The 19,658-nt window shown below is 44.9% G+C and overlaps 1 protein-coding gene across 3 annotated transcripts in view; it reads left to right on the top strand.

Annotated features, from left to right (window-relative positions):
- The window catches only part of parp2 (poly (ADP-ribose) polymerase 2), a gene marked incomplete at its 5' end in the record, with an annotated part of 93,742 nt that overhangs the window by 35,892 nt on the left and 38,192 nt on the right, over positions 1 to 19,658 (top strand). For all 3 annotated transcript variants that reach the window (XM_084326794.1, XM_084326792.1, XM_084326793.1), the window contains 5 exons: positions 358 to 496; positions 1,861 to 1,924; positions 10,938 to 11,072; positions 13,567 to 13,694; positions 17,768 to 17,867. In XM_084326794.1, the coding sequence (XP_084182920.1) occupies positions 358 to 496; positions 1,861 to 1,924; positions 10,938 to 11,072; positions 13,567 to 13,694; positions 17,768 to 17,867 (566 nt within the window). The remainder of the gene's footprint in view (positions 1 to 357; positions 497 to 1,860; positions 1,925 to 10,937; positions 11,073 to 13,566; positions 13,695 to 17,767; positions 17,868 to 19,658) is intronic.

The following is a 19,658-nucleotide window of genomic DNA, read 5'->3' as shown; positions in this document are numbered from 1 at the left end:
TCTAATGTGGTGTCGGTCTCCCTCTGCCTGTAGGCAAGCTGACCTGGGAGCAGATCTAATGTGGTGTCGGTCTCCCTCTGCCTGTAGGCAAGCTGACCTGGGAGCAGATCTAATGTGGTGTCGGTCTCCCTCTGCCTGTAGGCAAGCTGACCTGGGAGCAGATCTAATGTGGTGTTGGTCTCCCTCTGCCTGTAGGCAAGCTGACCTGGGAGCAGATCTAATGTGGTGTTGGTCTCCCTCTGCCTGTAGGCAAGCTGACCTAGGAGCAGATCTAATGTGGTGTTGGTCTCCCTCTGCCTGTAGGCAAGCTGACCTGGGAGCAGATCTAATGTGGTGTCGGTCTCCCTCTGCCTGTAGGCAAGCTGACCTCGGAGCAGATCCGCGCCGGCTACAGCGCCCTGAAGAGGATCGAGGAGTGTCTGAAGAGGAAGAACAGCAGCCGGGACCTGCTGGAGGCCTGCAACCAGTTCTACACTCGCATCCCCCACGACTTTGGGTAGGAGATGCATTTATGTTGTGATAGTCAAGTCGAGTCAAGTCAGCTTTATTTGTATAGCACATTTACAAATGACTAAAAGCCAAACCAAAGTGCTTCACATGATAAAAACACATACAATGCAGTAACAAGTAAAAATACACTAAAATTACAGAAAAAGGTATTTATACATTTAAGAAAGCAAGAGCAAGGTGCAATATAAAAGAGACAAGAAAATTAGATAAAAAGTCTAGAGTAACAGCGGACGTCATATACAAGTGGCAGGCTAACTCTGGTCAAAGGCCAGGGGAAACAGGTGCGTTTTGAGCAGTGATTTGAAAGCCTCAAGGCTCTTCTGGGCAGATCTTATGTGGGGTGGGAGGCTGTTCCAGAGCCGGGAATCAGGTGATCAGCTATCGGGTGATAGACCTGTTCTACACTCGCATCTAGGCCTGCCGCGATAAGCAATAAATCGATTAATTGCCGCGATAATTTAAATGAATGCAATGATTTTGACGGACGCGATTAATTGCTATTTGCGCGTTTGTTTTAATGAGGCGGAACCAGCGCCCCTTGTCAGTCACTGTCCGTGTTGGGAGGCGGGCCGCTGGCTTTACTACAGCACAGCACAGGAGCTCCATGGGGCAACACCACATAGCTTAACTACATTTCTCAATAGTGTTGCTCCTTTTAACCAAGTAGCGTTATTTGTAGTGTAACGTTAGAATAACACAGAATAACGTTAATACAATTACATGCATCATTGTTTACAATGAACGGGTGGGGCTAGTCAAAGGACTGGAGACGGGGACAAGTTAAACATGAATTAATTTATTATAACAGGTCGTTTTCGAGTCGTGCTGCAGTGCCTACGCACCACAGCTATTCTATTATAATACTGCTTTGACGCTTCCTCCTCATCGTTGATTGCCTGTAGTAGCTGCATCTAACGTTAGTAGCTAACGTTAAAACTAAAAAACACAACCGGACGAGACAAGTTGTCGGCTAGGATAATCACAACAATACTTCCGGTCCGGTCGGTGGGCTTCAAAATAAAAGTCTTAAACACCGGAAAAGACGGAGCGGTGGGCTTCAAAATAAAAGTTTTGGGAAATAAATTTCTCAAAAAAATTCTCTAACCGGTCGCAATAATATCGCTTATCGCGATATTTTCAGGGGCAATTAATCGCTCAGCAAAATGTGTTATCGTGGCAGGCCTGCTCGCATCCCCCACGACTTTGGGTAGGAGATGCATTTATGTTGTGATATAGACCTGTTCTTTTCTTTTGCCTTTATATATAATATAATAAGTTCACTGTTTTCTAATGTGACCTCAGACCTGTGACCTGTGTTTGGGTAAGTAACCGTACCGTCTGATTCACCAGGTTGAAAATGCCCCCGGTGATCCGCACAGAAGACGAGCTCAAAGAAAAAATATCACTGTTGGAGGTGGGTGTGTTCTTAGGCAGTGGTGGAAAGTAACTAAGTACTCTTACTCAAGTACTGTACTTAAGTACAATGTCTAGCTACTTTATGTGAGTATTTTCATTTTAGGGAACTTTATACTTTTACTCCACTACATTTCAATGGAAATATTGTACTTTTTACTCCAATACAGGTATCTGAACCCATCAGTTACTAGTTACTTTGAAGAAAAGGATTTTGCATAGAAAACATGGCAAAAATGTATGAAGATTATATACTTTCACATTTGAAGCATTTCAACGTCAAGAGGACATAATCAGAGCAGCATAAATGGACCACACACCACTTTAACATAACCTTTAATCAGAGCAGCATAACTGGACCACATACCACTTTAACATAACCTTTAATCAGAGCAGCATAACTGGACCACATACCACTTTAACATAACCTTTAATCAGAGCAGCATAACTGGACCACATACCACTTTAACATAACCTTTAATCAGAGCAGCATAACTGGACCACATACCACTTTAACATAACCTTTAATCAGAGCAGCATAACTGGACCACATACCACTTTAACATAACCTTTAATCAGAGCAGCATAACTGGACCACATACCACTTTAACATAACCTTTAATCAGAGCAGCATAACTGGACCACACACCACTTTAACATAACCTTTAATCAGAGCAGCATAACTGGACCACATACCACTTTAACATAACCTTTAATCAGAGCAGCATAACTGGACCACATACCACTTTAACATAACCTTTAATCAGAGCAGCATAACTGGACCACATACCACTTTAACATAACGTTTAGAGGTCAATGGATAGAGGATTGAATGCTCCCAAGCACTGGAATACACAAACATCATGTAGAGGGCATACTACTTTTACCAGAGTACTCATTTATCTGTGTTGGCGCGACAGTGGCTCGGAAGGTAGAGTAGTTGTTTGGTAATCCGGAGGTTCCCGGCTCAATTCCCGCTCCTCCCGAATGTGTTGAAGTGTCCTTGAGCAAGACACTTATTGCTCCCGATGAGTGGGTCGGCACGATGAGCGGGGCGGCACTTATTGCTCCCGATGATGCATGGTCGCCTCTACCGTCAGTGTGTGAATGTGTGAGTGAATGGGTAAAATGTGAGGAACAAATTGTAAAGTGCTTTGGATAAAAGCTGCTATATAAATGCACCATTTACCATCTGGGTATTTCTAAATGTTTTTATTTGTAAATGTTGATTTTTGCAAATCTGATCCAAACCACATTTGGAGGTTATTTGAAATGTGATTCCAATCAGATTTGTACAGATGCTTCTCAGTCCGGACACACTGGCCGCTCAAATGGGATTTAAAATTGTATTTTCCGTCACTTGTAATGGAACACACAGTGACAACGTCAAATCCAGAGTGATGGAAAGTGCTTCAGAGCGGCTAACGTTAATCTGATTTGAAGATAAACGGTATGTACAGTTAAAGATCTGATTTGAAGATAAACGGTACGTACAGTTAAAGACCTGATTACTTGAAGATAAACGGTATGTACAGTTAAAGATCTGATTTGAAGATAAACAGTATGTACAGTTAAAGACCTGATTACTTGAAGATAAACGGTACGTACAGTTAAAGACCTGATTACTTGAAGATAAACGGTACGTACAGTTAAAGATCTGATTTGAAGATAAACGGTACGTACAGTTAAAGATCTGATTTGAAGATAAACGGTACGTACAGTTAAAGATCTGATTTGAAGATAAACGGTACGTACAGTTAAAGATCTGATCTGAAGATAAACGGTACGTACAGTTAAAGATCTGATTTGAAGATAAACGGTACGTACAGTTAAAGATCTGATTTGAAGATAAACGGTACGTACAGTTAAAGACCTGATTACTTGAAGATAAACGGTGCGTACTGTTAGATCCTGATCAAACTGGCCAGTATCACGTCTTCGTCTGTTTGGCCCTCCATCCAATTCCTCTGCGTTGTGTCATTTTAATGGTCCTGACGTCTCCGACAACTGGCTGATAAGATCCTTATCTCTCCCCGTTAGTACAATCCGCAAACCATAATAATTCTCCACCTCCGTAAGAATCCGACACTTTGACAACGTGAAATACCTTACAAGGAAAAGCGTGGTTTTATTTGATAAACAGAAACCTCAGCTCAGATGTTAACAGATTGTATTGTCCTTGAAGAGTCTATTCTAATGATCTTTCGGTGTGTTCGTCTATCGTCCTTTTATCATTCAGTCCAATAGTGTTCAGGCCTGGTCTTTAGCCTAACCCTCCTCGCGTTAGCCGAAGCTAATGATGATGTGGCATTCTCCCCCCCCCCCCCTCCTCTCTGTGATGAGAGGAGAGAGTGTCTTCTGTGTGATCTCAGTCCTACTCGCTCTTGGTCAGATTCTAGTCTGCCTTACACCCGGAAACACCGTTCGACTTATAGATCTTCGTCGTAGAAACGATAGACTCGCCCCTCTTCTGGTTGTCAGGGCGACGCGCTGTCATGACAACCGCGTTTAACCTTTACACACACTTCAAAACGTCTCATTCACTGTTGCATTAAAGAGGTCACCCCTCTCCCTCGCTCTGTTATCTTTGTTCTTACAAGGAATTCATAACAAACACCCTTGCTGACGCGGCCTGTGCCTGTGAAACCACTGGTTCCACCACCGTCAATATCATCCCGTGATGATAATGATATTACCCTCTTAAAGCATCTCTTTATATCAGTTTTATAACCCAAATATACATTGAAAAAAAAACACCATTTTCTCTCAATCCCCCCTTGATTCTTATCACCCCTTCAGAATCATAAATCATTATTTGGTTTTTTAATTAATTATGCCAAAAATAGCCTGTGGTTGAAACAAACCAACCTCATCTCTCGTGCACAAGAAATGAAGACGGCCCACGGTCAACCCAGTGATCTTGCTGCCTGATGTCTGTTTGCGCCCCCCTTCGTGCACAAAGGGAACCGAAACCGACCACCAAAACCAACAACATCCAACGACTCATAACCATTGGAGCCCCTCCTGTCTGCTCCCAATAATTATATCCTGTTGTTTTACTGTTCTCCCTCTTATCTACCTTCTATATATATATATCCTTCTATACATATATCTTATATATGAATCCTCCATTTATATCTCATACTCCTAATCAATGAACACAGGACTTCTCGCTGTTGTCTCGTCTCTCGATCTCCTGATTGACTCTGAAAGGAAGTCCCTGTTTTGTCCATGATTCACCGCCCATGCTCTGTTGTTTTAAAACGCTCTCTAAACAGCGTCTCCGCAGGGAAGCCCCCTCCGATGTCCGCCTCGTTCTCCCCTGGGCAACACCGCCTGCGACCGCTGGACTCCGCCCCGTCGGCCGTCTCCGCCCCGTCGGTCATCTCCGCCCTGTCGGTCATCTTGGTTGAGGCTCATCTCCACCGCCGTCGGCCCTCTCCAGACTCTGAAAGCAGAAACACCACGCCGGCAGTTTTTCTGTACACTCGACCCTGTGTTTTCTATTAGTCTACCGTGGCTTTGGGCCTGCAGCTCGTTCTCTATATATTTCTTCCTCTGCAAGCCCCTGCCATGGCCACGCCCTTTCAGACTGTTGGACGGTGTGAGTGTCCTACAGCCCATGGCGCTATTTGTTCTCTATTAGTCCCCCACCTTCTCAACACCCATATCTAATCCTACAGGGCTGTTCCCTGTTTTGTTGTCTTCCGGCGTGACACCAGCAGCTAAACGATACCCACTCCGCGCTCTATCTGTTCGTCCCACGGATGACCCCCAGCGCGCGCCTGTTCTTTCTGGTGACGTGTCCCCTCAAGACTCTGCCTATTTATTAGGTGTGAGAAGGCCCCACTGGAGATCGAACTCCCTCTTATTTCATAATTAAACTTATTTAATTAAACCGCATCTCATCTCTCTGTGCAATTCTTATTTAACCCATTCAATAATTAAACTATTTAATTAACCTGTATATCGATATTATTATTATGATAATAACATACAACAGAGCATCGCTCTAACATACAACAGAGCAGGTTGGTTCCCTGCCCCTAACTCACATACATACTCGTACTATCATCTAACATACAACAGAGCTGTCCGTTGCTCTATACCCTACGGGGCTGTCTACCGTCGCCCTGGAGCTGTCCCATCGCTCTATACCCTACGGGGCTGTCTACCGTCGCCCTGGAGCTGTCACGTCGCTCTATACCCTACGGGGCTGTCTACCGTCGCCCTGGAGCTGTCACTTCGCTCTATACCCTACGGGGCTGTCTACCGTCGCCCTGGAGCTGTCACGTCGCTCCATTCTACACGGAGCAGTCCGTTGCTCTGGAGCGGTCCGTTGCTCTATTCTACACTTTGAGTTCCTTTACAAAGTTCTCACATACACCACCGTGTATACACACAAGCAGTTGGTAATTTGAACAAATTAAACTCCTTAATTAAATTAAACTCTAAATATTCCCCTATGGGTAATGGAAACTCCCCAGCACTACCCCCCCCCCTCCGCAATTAAACTCCTTAATTAAATTAAACTCTAAATATTCCCCTATGGGTAATGGAAACTCCCCAGCACTACCCCCCCCTCCGCCACTAGGTGGCGACCTACTCCTCCTCCATTTGCCTGTATTATCCCACTGCCCCCCCTAGATGGCGGCCAAACTCAGTCTAGAGGATTGGTTGACGTGTCACTTCCCGGTTCTAATCTCCTCGTGGCTCTGCGGCCAATTTTTTTCCCTTTTTTTTTCCACCGTCCCTTTAATGTCTCAAACATTCTCTCGCTACCGACCACACCCGTAACGTTTGTTCACTGCTCCCTTCACGTCACAACGCTTTCTGCGTTTTGAACAGTAATCAAACTAAATACGATGTTGCCCCTTTAATTGAATGAAACATCTCCCCTTTGCCTCCCTTCCCATCTCCTATACAGTGGCTTCTGTGCTCTGTAGATAAGACTCTCGATTTTCAAAACAAAAACCGGTGCCGCTCTGCTGTTATTCAAACACACTATTACAGCTGGCATTCTCTGTGTCAAACTAATTACGTTTACGGATACACTATTGTTCGTTTTCTTATTGGCTTGTGAAGTTGTTGAGACTCACTTTATCTTTTCACCGTCAGTTGTTCTTGTCCATGGCGCTGTTTATCTCTCCGGCCTTGCTCGGCTTGGCTCGCGTCCACGGCTACCCCTTCACGCCTCGGCACTGCACACAGTCTCTTCCTTTCAAGCAACTTCAAAGCAAGCAATAATCCGGGTCCAAACGGCATCAACTGTTAGATCCTGATCAAACTGGCCAGTATCACGTCTTCGTCTGTTTTGCCCTCCATCCAATTCCTCTGCGTTGTGTCATTTTAATGGTCCTGACGTCTCCGACAACTGGCTGATAAGATCCTTATCTCTCCCCGTTAGTACAATCCGCAAACCATAATAATTCTCCACCTCCGTAAGAATCCGACACTTCGACAACGTGAAATACCTTACAAGGAAAAGCGTGGTTTTATTTGATAAACAGAAACCTCAGCTCAGATGTTAACAGATTGTATTGTCCTTGAAGAGTCTATTCTAATGATCTTTCGGTGTGTTCGTCTATCGTCCTTTTATCATTCAGCCCAATAGTGTTCAGGCCTGGGCTTTAGCCTAACCCTCCTCGCGTTAGCCGAAGCTAATGATGATGTGGCATTCTCCCCCCCCCCCCCCTCTCCTCTCTGTGATGAGAGGAGAGAGTGTCTTCTGTGTGATCTCAGTCCTACTCGCTCTTGGTCAGATTCTAGTCTGCCTTACACCCGGAAACACCGTTCGACTTATAGATCTTCGTCGTAGAAACGATAGCCCCGCCCCTCTTCTGGTTGTCAGGGCGACGCGCTGTCATGACAACCGCGTTTAACCTTTACACACACTTCAAAACGTCTCATTCATTGTTGCATTAAAGACCATGTATACTCGCAATTTAAGAATGGGTACAAGTCACAGGCTCTTAGTCCATTCGGTAAAAGCGATCACGCCGCCATCTTTCTTTTGCCAAAGTACAAACAAAGTCTCAAGCGAACGCCGGTGGTCTCGCGAGAGGTTAAGCGTTGGGCCGTGACGTCAGAGGAGTCACTCCAAGCTGCACTTGACTGCACAGACTGGAGTGTATTCCGTGATAACACAGCCAATATTAACGAATACACCGAAACGGTAATTGACTATGTCTGTACTCTGGTAGAAGAAACAATCCCCTCCACCAAAATTAAAATCTACCCAAATCAAAAGCCCTGGGTAGACAAATCCGTCCGTGAGGCTCTGAAAGTGCGCACATCAGCATACAACACCGGGCTGGTGACAGGCAACATGGAAGAACACAAGATGGCAAGATACAACGTCAGGAGAGCAGTAATAGAGGCAAAACGGCGTTACAGGGATAAAGTTGAACTTCAGTTTGAACAGGCTGACTCTAGAGGCATGTGGCAGGGCCTCAGAACAATGACAGACTACAAAGGCACCCCCCTCAAACTGAACAGTGACATCTCCTTAGCAAATTATCTCAATTCCTTCTATGCGAGGTTTGAGGCTGTGAATAACAACACCAGCCTACAAACCACGGCAATGGGGGGGGGGGGGGTCTGCTGATGGAGACTCAGTGTTCAGGGTAACAGAGCATGAGGTGAGACGGATCTTTAAAAAAGTGAATATCAGGAAGGCAGCAGGACCGGACGGCATCCCCGGCCGCGTCCTAAAAGTCTGTGCCGACCAACTGGCCCCGGTATTCACTGACATCTTCAACCTGTCCTTGGAACAGGCTGTCATCCCCACCTGTCTGAAGAAGTCCACCATCATCCCTGTACCCAAAAAATCTACGCCCGCTTGCCTCAACGACTACCGCCCTGTAGCCCTCACCTCCATAGCCATGAAGTGCTTTGAGAAGCTAGTGAAGGGCTACATCTGTTCCTCCCTCCCCATCAACCTGGACCCTCTGCAATTTGCATATCGCCCCAACAGGTCCACGGAGGACGCCATAGCCCATGTGCTGCACACAGCCGCATCACACCTGGACAAGAGGCAGGGGAACTATGTGAGAATGCTGTTCATCGACTACAGCTCAGCATTCAATACCATAGTCCCCTCCAAACTCATAGCCAAGCTCAGGGACCTGGGCTTGAACTATGACCTCTGCCAGTGGGTCTTGGACTTCCTGACGGGCAGACCCCAGGTGGTAAGAGCCGGCAACTGCACCTCCTCATCCATCACGCTCAACATAGGGGCCCCCCAGGGCTGTGTTCTGAGCCCCCTCCTCTACTCCCTGTACACACATGACTGCGTAGCACAGCGGAACAACAACACCATCATCAAATTTGCTGATGACACAGTAGTGGTGGGCCTGATCTCTGCCAACGACGAAAGGGCCTACCTGGAAGAGGTAGAGAACCTGTCACAGTGGTGTCAGGAGAACTGCCTCTCCCTGAACGTCAGCAAAACAAAAGAGATGATTGTGGACTTCAGGAGGTCGGGGGTCAAGGACTACAGCCCCCTCAGCATCGACGGGGCACCGGTTGAGAGAGTGAACAGTTTCAAGTACCTCGGAGCCCACATATCCGAGGACTTGACATGGACCACACACATTGACAGTGTTGTGAAGAAGGCACGACAACGCCTCTACTTCCTCAGGCGCCTAAGGAAGTTCCAAGTCAGTCAGAAGATCCTTAGGAACTTCTACTCATGTACAATAGAGAGCATCCTGACCGGCAACATCACCTCCTGGTTTGGGAATAGCACTGCACAAGACCGTAGCAGACTACAAAGAGTGACACGTTCAGCCGAACGCACAATTGGAGGGGGGCTTCCCACCCTCCAGAACATTTACAACAAGCGGTGCAAGGGGAAGGCTAAGAGAATTATTAAGGACTCGAGCCACCCGAACAACTGCCTCTTTGAACTGCTGCGGTCAGGCAAGCGATACCGGAGTCTTAAGGCGAGCACAGAAAGACTCAGAAGAAGCTTCTATCCCCAGGCCATCAGGCTGCTAAACGAACAATAAACACTATGCAACAACCATCAAATGCACACAGCACACACACCCACACGCACACACTCACTCAAACAAACAACACACTGCAGCACCCACTCTCCACACTTTAGATCACACAAACACACTTTACACTTTATATTTATTGATAAAGGATTTGCACTACAACTCGTACACTACTGTGAATTGTACCTAAATTGCACCTCGTCCCATTTCTGCCTTGCACTATATAGTATTGTATATTAGTACACTGCACAGTATTGTATATTGTATGGTAACTACGTCTATTCTGCATCGAACATTGTACATATGTCTAAACTGAACACTGTGACCTCATTTTTTTACTTCTAATTTTACTATGTTATTTTATTTCATACTTATCTTGTCTTGCACAGTCTCTGGAGCGTAACAGTAAGAAGCATTTTGTATAAAAGTATTCTGTACTTCTGTATGACAAATATTAAAGAAACTTGAAACTTGAGGTCACCCCTCTCCCTCGCTCTGTTATCTTTGTTCTTACAAGGAATTCATAACAAACACCCTCGCTGACGCGGCCTGTGCCTGTGAAACCACTGGTTCCACCACCGTCAATATAATCCTGTGATGATAATGATATTACCCTCTTAAAGCGTCTCTTTATATCAGTTTTATAAACCAAATATACATTGAAAAAAACCACCATTTTCTCTCAGTACAGTTAAAGACCTGATTACTTGAAGATAAACGGTACGTACAGTTAAAGATCTGATTTGAGAAACAAATCAGATTTAGCTGCGGTCTCAACAAAGCTTGATTTAATGCCTGATTTGAGAAAAATGTAAGTCATACAACTCGATTGCTGGAATTGGAATTATTATTTGTTTTATTTATTTACTTGTTTATTTAGGTACCTCTGGTACCTCATAAGAGAGGAAACACAATTTCAGGTTTAAGTGAACTATTCCTTGTCCAGTAGAACATTGCTTTGTTTGTTCAGTGGAGCACTGCTTTAAACCGAGTATATTATTCCTGCAGGCACTGAGTGACATCCAAATAGCAGTGAAGATGGCTCAGTCCAATGCAGGCAGTGATGAACACCCATTGGACAGACAGTACCACTCCCTCCACTGCCAAATGCAACCTCTGGACTCCACCAGCCACGAGTACCAGGTCAGTCAAATAGTAGCAGGTCAGTCCCATAGCACCAGGTCAGTCAAATAGTAGCAAGTCAGTCCCATAGTACCAGGTCAGTCAAATAGTAGCAGGTCAGTCCCATAGTACCAGGTCAGTCAAATAGTACCAGGTCAGTCCCATAGCACCAGGTCAGTCAAATAGTAGCAGGTCAGTCAAATAGTAGCAGGTCAGTCCCATAGCACCAGGTTAGTCCCATAGCACCAGGTTAGTCAAATAGCACCAGGTTAGTCCCATAGCACCAGGTCAGTCAAATAGTACCAGGTTAGTCAAATAGCACCAGGTTAGTCCCATAGCACCAGGTTAGTCAAATAGCACCAGGTTAGTCCCATAGCACCAGGTCAGTCAAATAGTACCAGGTTAGTCAAATAGTACCAGGTTAGTCCCATAGCACCAGGTCAGTCAAATAGTAGCAGGTCAGTCCCATAGCACCAGGTTAGTCAAATAGTACCAGGTTAGTCAAATAGTACCAGGTTAGTCCCATAGCACCAGGTTAGTCCCATAGCACCAGGTCAGTCAAATAGTACCAGGTTAGTCAAATAGTACCAGGTTAGTCCCATAGCACCAGGTCAGTCAAATAGTACCAGGTTAGTCAAATAGTACCAGGTCAGTCAAATAGTACCAGGTTAGTCAAATAGTACCAGGTTAGTCCCATAGCACCAGGTCAGTCAAATAGTACCAGGTTAGTCAAATAGTACCAGGTTAGTCAAATAGTACCAGGTTAGTCCCATAGCACCAGGTTAGTCAAATAGTACCAGGTTAGTCAAATAGTACCAGGTTAGTCCCATAGCACCAGGTTAGTCCCATAGCACCAGGTCAGTCAAATAGTACCAGGTCAGTCCCATAGCACCAGGTTAGTCAAATAGTACCAGGTCAGTCAAATAGTACCAGGTCAGTCAAATAGTACCAGGTCAGTCAAACAGTACCAGGTCAGTCAAATAGCACCAGGTCAGTCAAATAGCACCAGGTTAGTCAAATAGTACCAGGTTAGTCCCATAGCACCAGGTCAGTCAAATAGTACCAGGTCAGTCCCATAGTACCAGGTCAGTCAAATAGTACCACGTCAGTCAAATAGTACCAGGTCAGTCCCATAGTACCAGGTCAGTCAAATAGTACTAGGTCAGTCCCATAGCACCAGGTTAGTCAAATAGTACCAGGTCAGTCAAATAGTACCACGTCAGTCAAATAGTACCAGGTCAGTCCCATAGTACCAGGTCAGTCAAATAGTACTAGGTCATTCCCATTGCACCAGGTTAGTCAAATAGTACCAGGTCAGTCAAATAGTACCAGGTCAGTCAAATAGCACCAGGTCAGTCAAATAGTACCAGGTCAGTCAAATAGTACCAGGTCAGTCAAATAGTACCAGGTCAGTCAAATGGCACCAGGTCAGTCAAATAGCACCAGGTTAGTCCCATAGCACCAGGTCAGTCAAATAGTACCAGGTCAGTCAAATAGTACCAGGTCAGTCAAATAGCACCAGGTCAGTCCCATCAGTACCATAGCGCTGTGCAGGGCTTCAAACAGGACAGACATGTAATGACTGTTTGTGACAGGAAACCTTGTCACACAGGCCACATGAGTGAAAAGAGCCATCTGACACAAAGACACAGGAGATGGTACATGTTATTGGCATGATAGATATTAAAGATACCAGAGCAGATGGAAACCATGGAAATCACAGTTTTCTCACATTTACAGTAACATATAGTGCACATGAAGAAATAGAAATGTACCGAAAATGACCACATAAAGATTTTATTTAACCAGATAAAAACTCATTGAGATTAAAATCTCTTTTACAAGAGTGACCTGGCCAAGAAGGACAGCAAAAACACATTTAGTTTCAGGCAAAAACATTAAAACAGACAAGTGAGCTCATGGTTTTAGACACACAGTTCCAAGGAAAGAAAATTAAGGACAGCTCACACCCTGGCTTCCACCTGTTCCACCTGTTGCCATCGGGCAGGTGTTACAGGTGCATGAGAGCAGAACAAACAGGCTCAGAGACGGTTTCTTCCCCAGAGCCATCACCACCTTGAATATGCACCAATAATTCACACTGTCCCCCTCCTCCCACACTGTGCAACATCCTACCCCCTCAAGTGCAATATCCACAAGTGCAATACCCACCCACTACCGTCTGACACTGTGATTGTTATTTTGTATATTGTACAGTATTGTAACATTGTTTTATTGTATAGTATTTTATGTTTCTCTTTTATTACTTGTGTGATTTTATATTTGCTTCCACTACTGCACCTTAAGAGTCCCAAATCTCGTTGTATGCAAATATAATGACAATAAAGTATAATCTAATGTCTAATCTATAATTCACCCAGTCAATTAAAACATTTACAGTTTCCTATGGTCTCAGATTCCATAATCATATTCCATATTCTGAGCAATCCAGAACAATATCTGAATATTAATACTCGTGCCAACGGGCTCGTTGGATTGGCATGGCCCCTCCCAGGTGATAGAGAGGTACCTCCAGACCACCCACGCCCCCACCCACAACGACTACACCATGACCGTCTTGGACGTCTTCTCGGTGGACCGGGAGGGGGAGAAGGAGGCCTTCCTCTCAGACGTACACAACAGGTGGTGGCCGCTTTTAACACTTTCACTGCCACACTACCAAACGGTTAACCCTTTCACTGCCACACTACAGAAGGTTAACCCTTTACTATAACACTACCGACGGTTACTCTACCAAAGGGTTAACCCTTTCACTGCCACACTACAGAAGGATAACCCTTTTCCACTGCCACATGACAAAGGGTTAACCATTTCACTGCCACACTACAGAAGGGTTAACCCTTTCACTGCCACACTACAGAAGGGTTAACCCTTTCACTGCCACACTACAGACGGTTAAACCGTCTGTAGTGTGGTAGTGAAAGGTTAACCTTCTGTAGTGTGGTAGTTAGAGCTGCCGCGATTACCGCGGTATCGCGGTTACATCACGCCCACCGCAAGAGTAGGCTGAATACCGCGTCACCGCTGTTTTTTTATAATAATAATAAAGTACCCTCCTCTCGTTGGGCTTGCGGCTCTGCAGCACCCAGTGTCAGATACTGAGAGCGCGGTCTAACTTGACTTTTGATACATAGCTACTTTGGTAGTTTAGAGACCTGCAGCTCCAGAGTTTACAGTCCACCCTGTCCCTAGTGGATTTACATCAGCTTTCGTAGCTACAACGATGGAGTCAAGAGACATCCTACTCCATGGCGTGACCCTTATTAACGATTGGCAGGATGCCATCATCCTGAGGGGCCTGCTTTTTGCCAAGGCATGACATCGAGCGGCATAAGAGATGCGGGAGACGAGGAGACGAACGGGACTATCTACACACTTGGTGCCTCCTGCACTTCTGCAGGCCTACCAGGCAGCCCAGAGACCGACCTAAGAAGGAGATGTATCCGCTGTGCTCCCTCCGTAGATGATGTTTCCGGACGGCCACCATGGAGGAGTAAGCAAGACAGGATCATCGGTCCCGGAGATATACACATCTACTGACATTTCAAGTGTTTATTTGAGTGATTAGCACCACTATGTCCTTGCTTAAGAGTGTACCGTATCTCTCTATTTTCTCCTAATGCAATCTTATTGTTTAAAGGACTTGTTAGTCTACAATGCCCTCAGAGGGGAGACAGGTTACTATATTCATTTGATTAATGGCTTTGTACCAAAGGGAATGAATGAAAAAATGTTGTTATCCTGCTTCCTACAAGTGACTTTTTATTACTTTTATTTTCATGAGTATATTATTATTATTTTATGAATTGAGAAGTTTTCCTTCTGTTGTAGTGGTTCTTTGCTTCTTAGAATTTTGTGTTTGCTTTTGGCTTATTTAAGTTTCTGGTAAAAATTTGTTTTCAACATACTACATTAACAAGTCCTTACTCTGGAGGTCAAAGTTCACTAGCATTCCCAAGCTCACCTCTATGATGTCACTTCCTGCCCACATGGTATATAGCTCCCATTTTTACAAGCTATCACTGCTAGCCTATTACACTGAAGATGGAACACCTGTTCCGAAACATGTCTGTACTATAGGCTGCCATTAAAAACAATTTTTTTAAATCTGAGAGTGCTGGTCCGGCCTTCGGCTTTATTCTTCTTAAATGTTTGGGATTTCAGCACCCAGTGTCAGATACTGAGAGCGCGGTCTAACTTGACTTTTGGCTCTGCAGATATACCCTACTCTATCGAGGTTCCAAGCGACCCTATTGGGTACCAGAAAAGTCACGTGAAACATTGCAGACCACTGATTGGTCAGAAGAGAGACGCGTCACACGTTTTTACGTCCTGAATGTCACCAATTGATCAGAGCTCATCACAACACGGCTAATAACGTTAGCTTTAGCTCCCCGCCGGAGTGGACTACCATCGCTCCTCACGAGTACTAAACGAGACATAATGATTTTACTGTCTGCAACGAATGTTATAATAAAAGCCCTTCGTTCTATACACTTGTCTGATTGAAAACTTTATTAACAGACCGCAGAATGGGACAACTCAGCACGCTCTGAGCAAAGAAAGGAACTGAGATATGAATTGAGTATTGCTTGCCCTTGCTATGGTCCGGTAAATTCGCTGATGTTATTGAACGTGTAACTATATAACGTTAATGCCACAAAACGAATGCCTTTATTATAAAGTAATAACTTTATAATAATAATAATAAGAAAGGGTCGGGGGGGACCAGAGGGGAAACTTCGAATCCGTGTTTCACTTTCAATAACGAATGCGTGCTTGCCGAATCCCAAACAATATTCATGCTGCAAAGTCATCCTCTAAAGATAGACATTTAGACTAGAGGCAGGCTATATGCTATAAAGAGTAGACTACTAAAAAAAAAATGCATTCAAACTTTTTTTTAAATTTTTTTTGTGTGCGTACGGTAATAACCGCGGCGGTAGGAAATATTTCGCAAATTTGTGCGGTAAGGAAAACATCAATACCGCGGCAGCTCTAGTGGTAGTGAAAGGGTTAATTTAATTTTAACCCTCTGAGGTCGCCGAACCCGCCCGGCGGATGTGATGGCACTACCGTTACATTTTCTATCATAATATCATCATAATGCATAAGGCTGAGACTGACTTTCTTTTGTCAAATGTCAATAATTCTTTAGGACTTAACTCATAGTGGTATAACGCATGTATACCTTGATCTGACAAAACGGAATCATATATATTCTGATAGCCCAGGTTGTTCTTAAAAATATGTACATCACTTCATTGTACAATACAGGGTTTAGGTTTTACAAGCAGTTTTATAAATAGTAATGGTAAAGTAAATAGTTAGGTGATTTAAAAATATGTGATTCTTTTTTTGATTGCTCATGTTTGAAGAGGAAAACGGCTTTGTGATTTGTGAGATTGGAGACATTTACACAATGTAGCACATTTACTGACACTACTTAATAACACATAATAATACATGTGGTATAATTATGATGATGATAGCGCTGTTGATATTAAAGTCTTTGTTCAACTGTACATCCAGTGGGTTTTAGAGGCAAAGTAATGAAAACATAACAAACATTAAAGAAAATGAAAAAGAATAAACATTACAGTGTAAAGGTAAACTTCCCATCTCCCAGACTGACGATCAAATCAAATTGACATATTTCACTACGATGTTGCCACGCTAAGCAAAGCATTACTGTAGCTTGTCAAAACTAATGGGGATTTTGCTGTTCTTAGACATTTGTTATTTGTTTTTAGCCGTTTGTTATATTAGGAGACAAGCCTTAGATTTGATGTTTATTGGTGGATTTTACAATCACTGAAATTAAGAAAATGTGTTGTAATTTGACAGCATTTACCCACCTCTCACTGTTCTGTTTCCATAGTAACTTCCCTTCAAATAGTAACTGTGTGTGTGTATATATGTCTCTGTGTGTGCCTGTCTCTGTCTGTGTGTGTCTGTCTCTGTCTGTGTGTGTCTGTCTCTGTCTGTGTGTCTCTGTGTGTGTCTGTCTGTGTGTGTCTGTCTCTGTGTGTGTCTGTCTCTGTCTCTGTGTGTCTGTCTCTGTCTGTGTGTGTCTGTCTCTGTCTGTGTGTCTCTGTGTGTGTCTGGCTCTGTCTGTGTGTGTCTGTGTCTGTCTTTGTCTGTGTCTCTGTGTGTGTCTGGCTCTGTCTGTGTGTGTCTGTCTCTGTCTGTGTGTGTCTGTCTCTGTCTGTGTGTCTCTGTGTGTCTGGCTCTGTCTGTGTGTGTCTGTCTCTGTCTGTGTGTGTCTGGCTCTGTCTGTATGTGTCTGTGTGTCTCTGTGTGTGTCTGGCTCTGTCTGTGTGTCTGTCTCTGTCTGTGTGTGTCTGTCTCTGTCTGTGTGTGTCTGTCTGTCTGTGTGTCTCTGTGTGTGTCTGTCTCTGTCTGTCTCTGTCTGTGTGTGTGTCTGTCTGTGTGTGTCTGTCTCTGTCTGTGTGTGTCTGTCTCTGTCTGTGTGTGCCTGTCTCTGTGTGTGTGTGTGTGTGTGTGTATATATGTGTCTGTCTCTGTGTCTGTCTCTTTGTGTGTGTGTGTATATATGTGTCTGTCTCTGTGTCTGTCTCTTTGTGTGTGTGTCTCTGTCTGTGTGTGTATATATCTGTGTGTGTGTCTCTGTGTCTCTGTCTGTGTGTGTGTGTCTCTGTGTGTCTCTGTGTGTCTCTGTCTCTGTGCACCAGGACTCTGCTGTGGCACGGCTCTCGTCTGACTAACTGGGTGGGCATCCTCAGCCAGGGACTCCGAGTGGCCCCGCCGGAGGCCCCCGTCACTGGATACATGGTGGGTTCAGGGGTCAAACCCTGGTCATAATAGAATGTCTGGAACATCATGGAATCCCCAGAGCGGGGGGGGGGGGGGGGGGGGGGGTGCGTGCGTGTCTTCCAGGCGAGAGAAAGCCATGGGTTTTGGCAAGAGTGTAACTCACCCGACCATCCACCAGGCGGCGGTATTGAGGCGTTGCAATCTCATTCAGGGTCCCGCTGGCGTGAATACTTTCGGCAAGCAACAAGCCCTTCCGCGTTGCTCTGATTGGCCGCGACACGACCCTCAGCCAGGCAGCTAAGCTCCAGTTAACCATGGAAGTATTGATTTCGCCGTAACGAATCATTAAAAAAATATACCGTTAACTGGAATATGTTGTTTCTTTACACATATGTTGGATTATGTAATTGGTTTGTCATGACAAACCAATAAAAAATCTCGCGACTCAAGCTTTATCCTCGGCTTCGCGGCTGCGTTGCGGGTCCACGACCCTCCGTGCTCCGATAAGGCTTATGCCAGCGGGGAGAGTATGCTGCCGTGAGCGGCATCGCTGAGCTCATCATGGTGTCCGCTGGACGAAGCCAGAGACGGTCTTATTATGGGGCTTATGCCGAGAAGCAGTAACACAACAGTGAACACATAGTTAAGTACGACTGACAGATGCATTGCAACTATGTGTTCACTGTTGTGTTACTGCTTCTCGGCATAAGCCCCATAATAAGACCGTCTCTGGCTTCGTCCAGCGGACACCATGATGAGCTCAGCGATGCCGCTCACAGCAGCATATTCTCCCCGCTGTTGAAAGCCTTATCGGAGCACGGAGGGTCGTGGACCCGCAACGCAGCCGCGAAGCCGAGGATGAAGCTTGAGTCGCGCGATTTTTTATTGGTTTGTCATGACAAACCAATTACATAATCCAACATGTGTAAAGAAACAACATATTCCAGTTAACGGTATATTTTTTTAATGATTCGTTACGGCGAAATCAATACTTCCATGGTTCCAAGTGTCACTATGACTATGCGTGTGGCTGCTGGTACAACAGTGCCCCCAAAAGTCAGAAAATAAAACTACAGACTTCACAAAACAAGCTAATCAGGGTAATACTAAGGCTACCTGCCCGAACCCACCTTGACCCATCACACTTTGAGATCATGAGATGGCTTAAGGTGGAAGACAGAGTAAACCAGATAGGGATGTGCCTAGTTCACAGAATAGTGCACGGGGTAGTGCCAGTGTACTTCAACAACTACTTCAACCGAATCAGAGACACCCATGCATACCCAACTAGGCGCAGCTCAACTGACTTTGTGCCAGTCCGATTCAGAAGCTGTATGGGGAAGGAGTCTTTTCTGTATTCAGCAGCTGTCTATTGGAACAGTCTTCCCAGTGACCTGAAAATCGTAGACAATGCCGTTAGATTCAAGTCCAGCCTGAAGACATGGCTCAAAAGGGACTATACTTAACCTAGACACTTAGCTTAAGGCACCTTGCATGTTGTATGAGTCTGTTATGTATATAAATGTTAAATGGTATATGTGATGTGATGTCATGTTTTGTATGATGCATGTATAAGCATCACACTCCCCTACCCCCCCACAAGGACCACAATGGAAATAAGCTCTGAGCTTTTTTGTGTTTCATCCTTGGCAGAATATCCTGACTGTGCTTTTCTGTCACATGTTTATTTTTTATATTGTCAAATAAAGTCATTCATTCATTCATAACTGGAGCTTAGTATTGCTGCCTGGCTGAGGGGCGTGTCGCGGCTCATGCGCATGCGCGCTTGGCCAATCAGAGCAACGCGGA

The sequence above is a fragment of the Notolepis coatsorum genome (genome assembly GCF_963971535.1).
Source record: "Notolepis coatsorum genome assembly, chromosome: 13".
Classification (NCBI taxonomy): Eukaryota; Metazoa; Chordata; class Actinopteri; order Aulopiformes; family Paralepididae; genus Notolepis; species Notolepis coatsorum.
The sequence above is the reverse complement of the archived record's forward strand: the minus strand, read 5'-3'. Positions and strand labels throughout refer to the sequence as shown.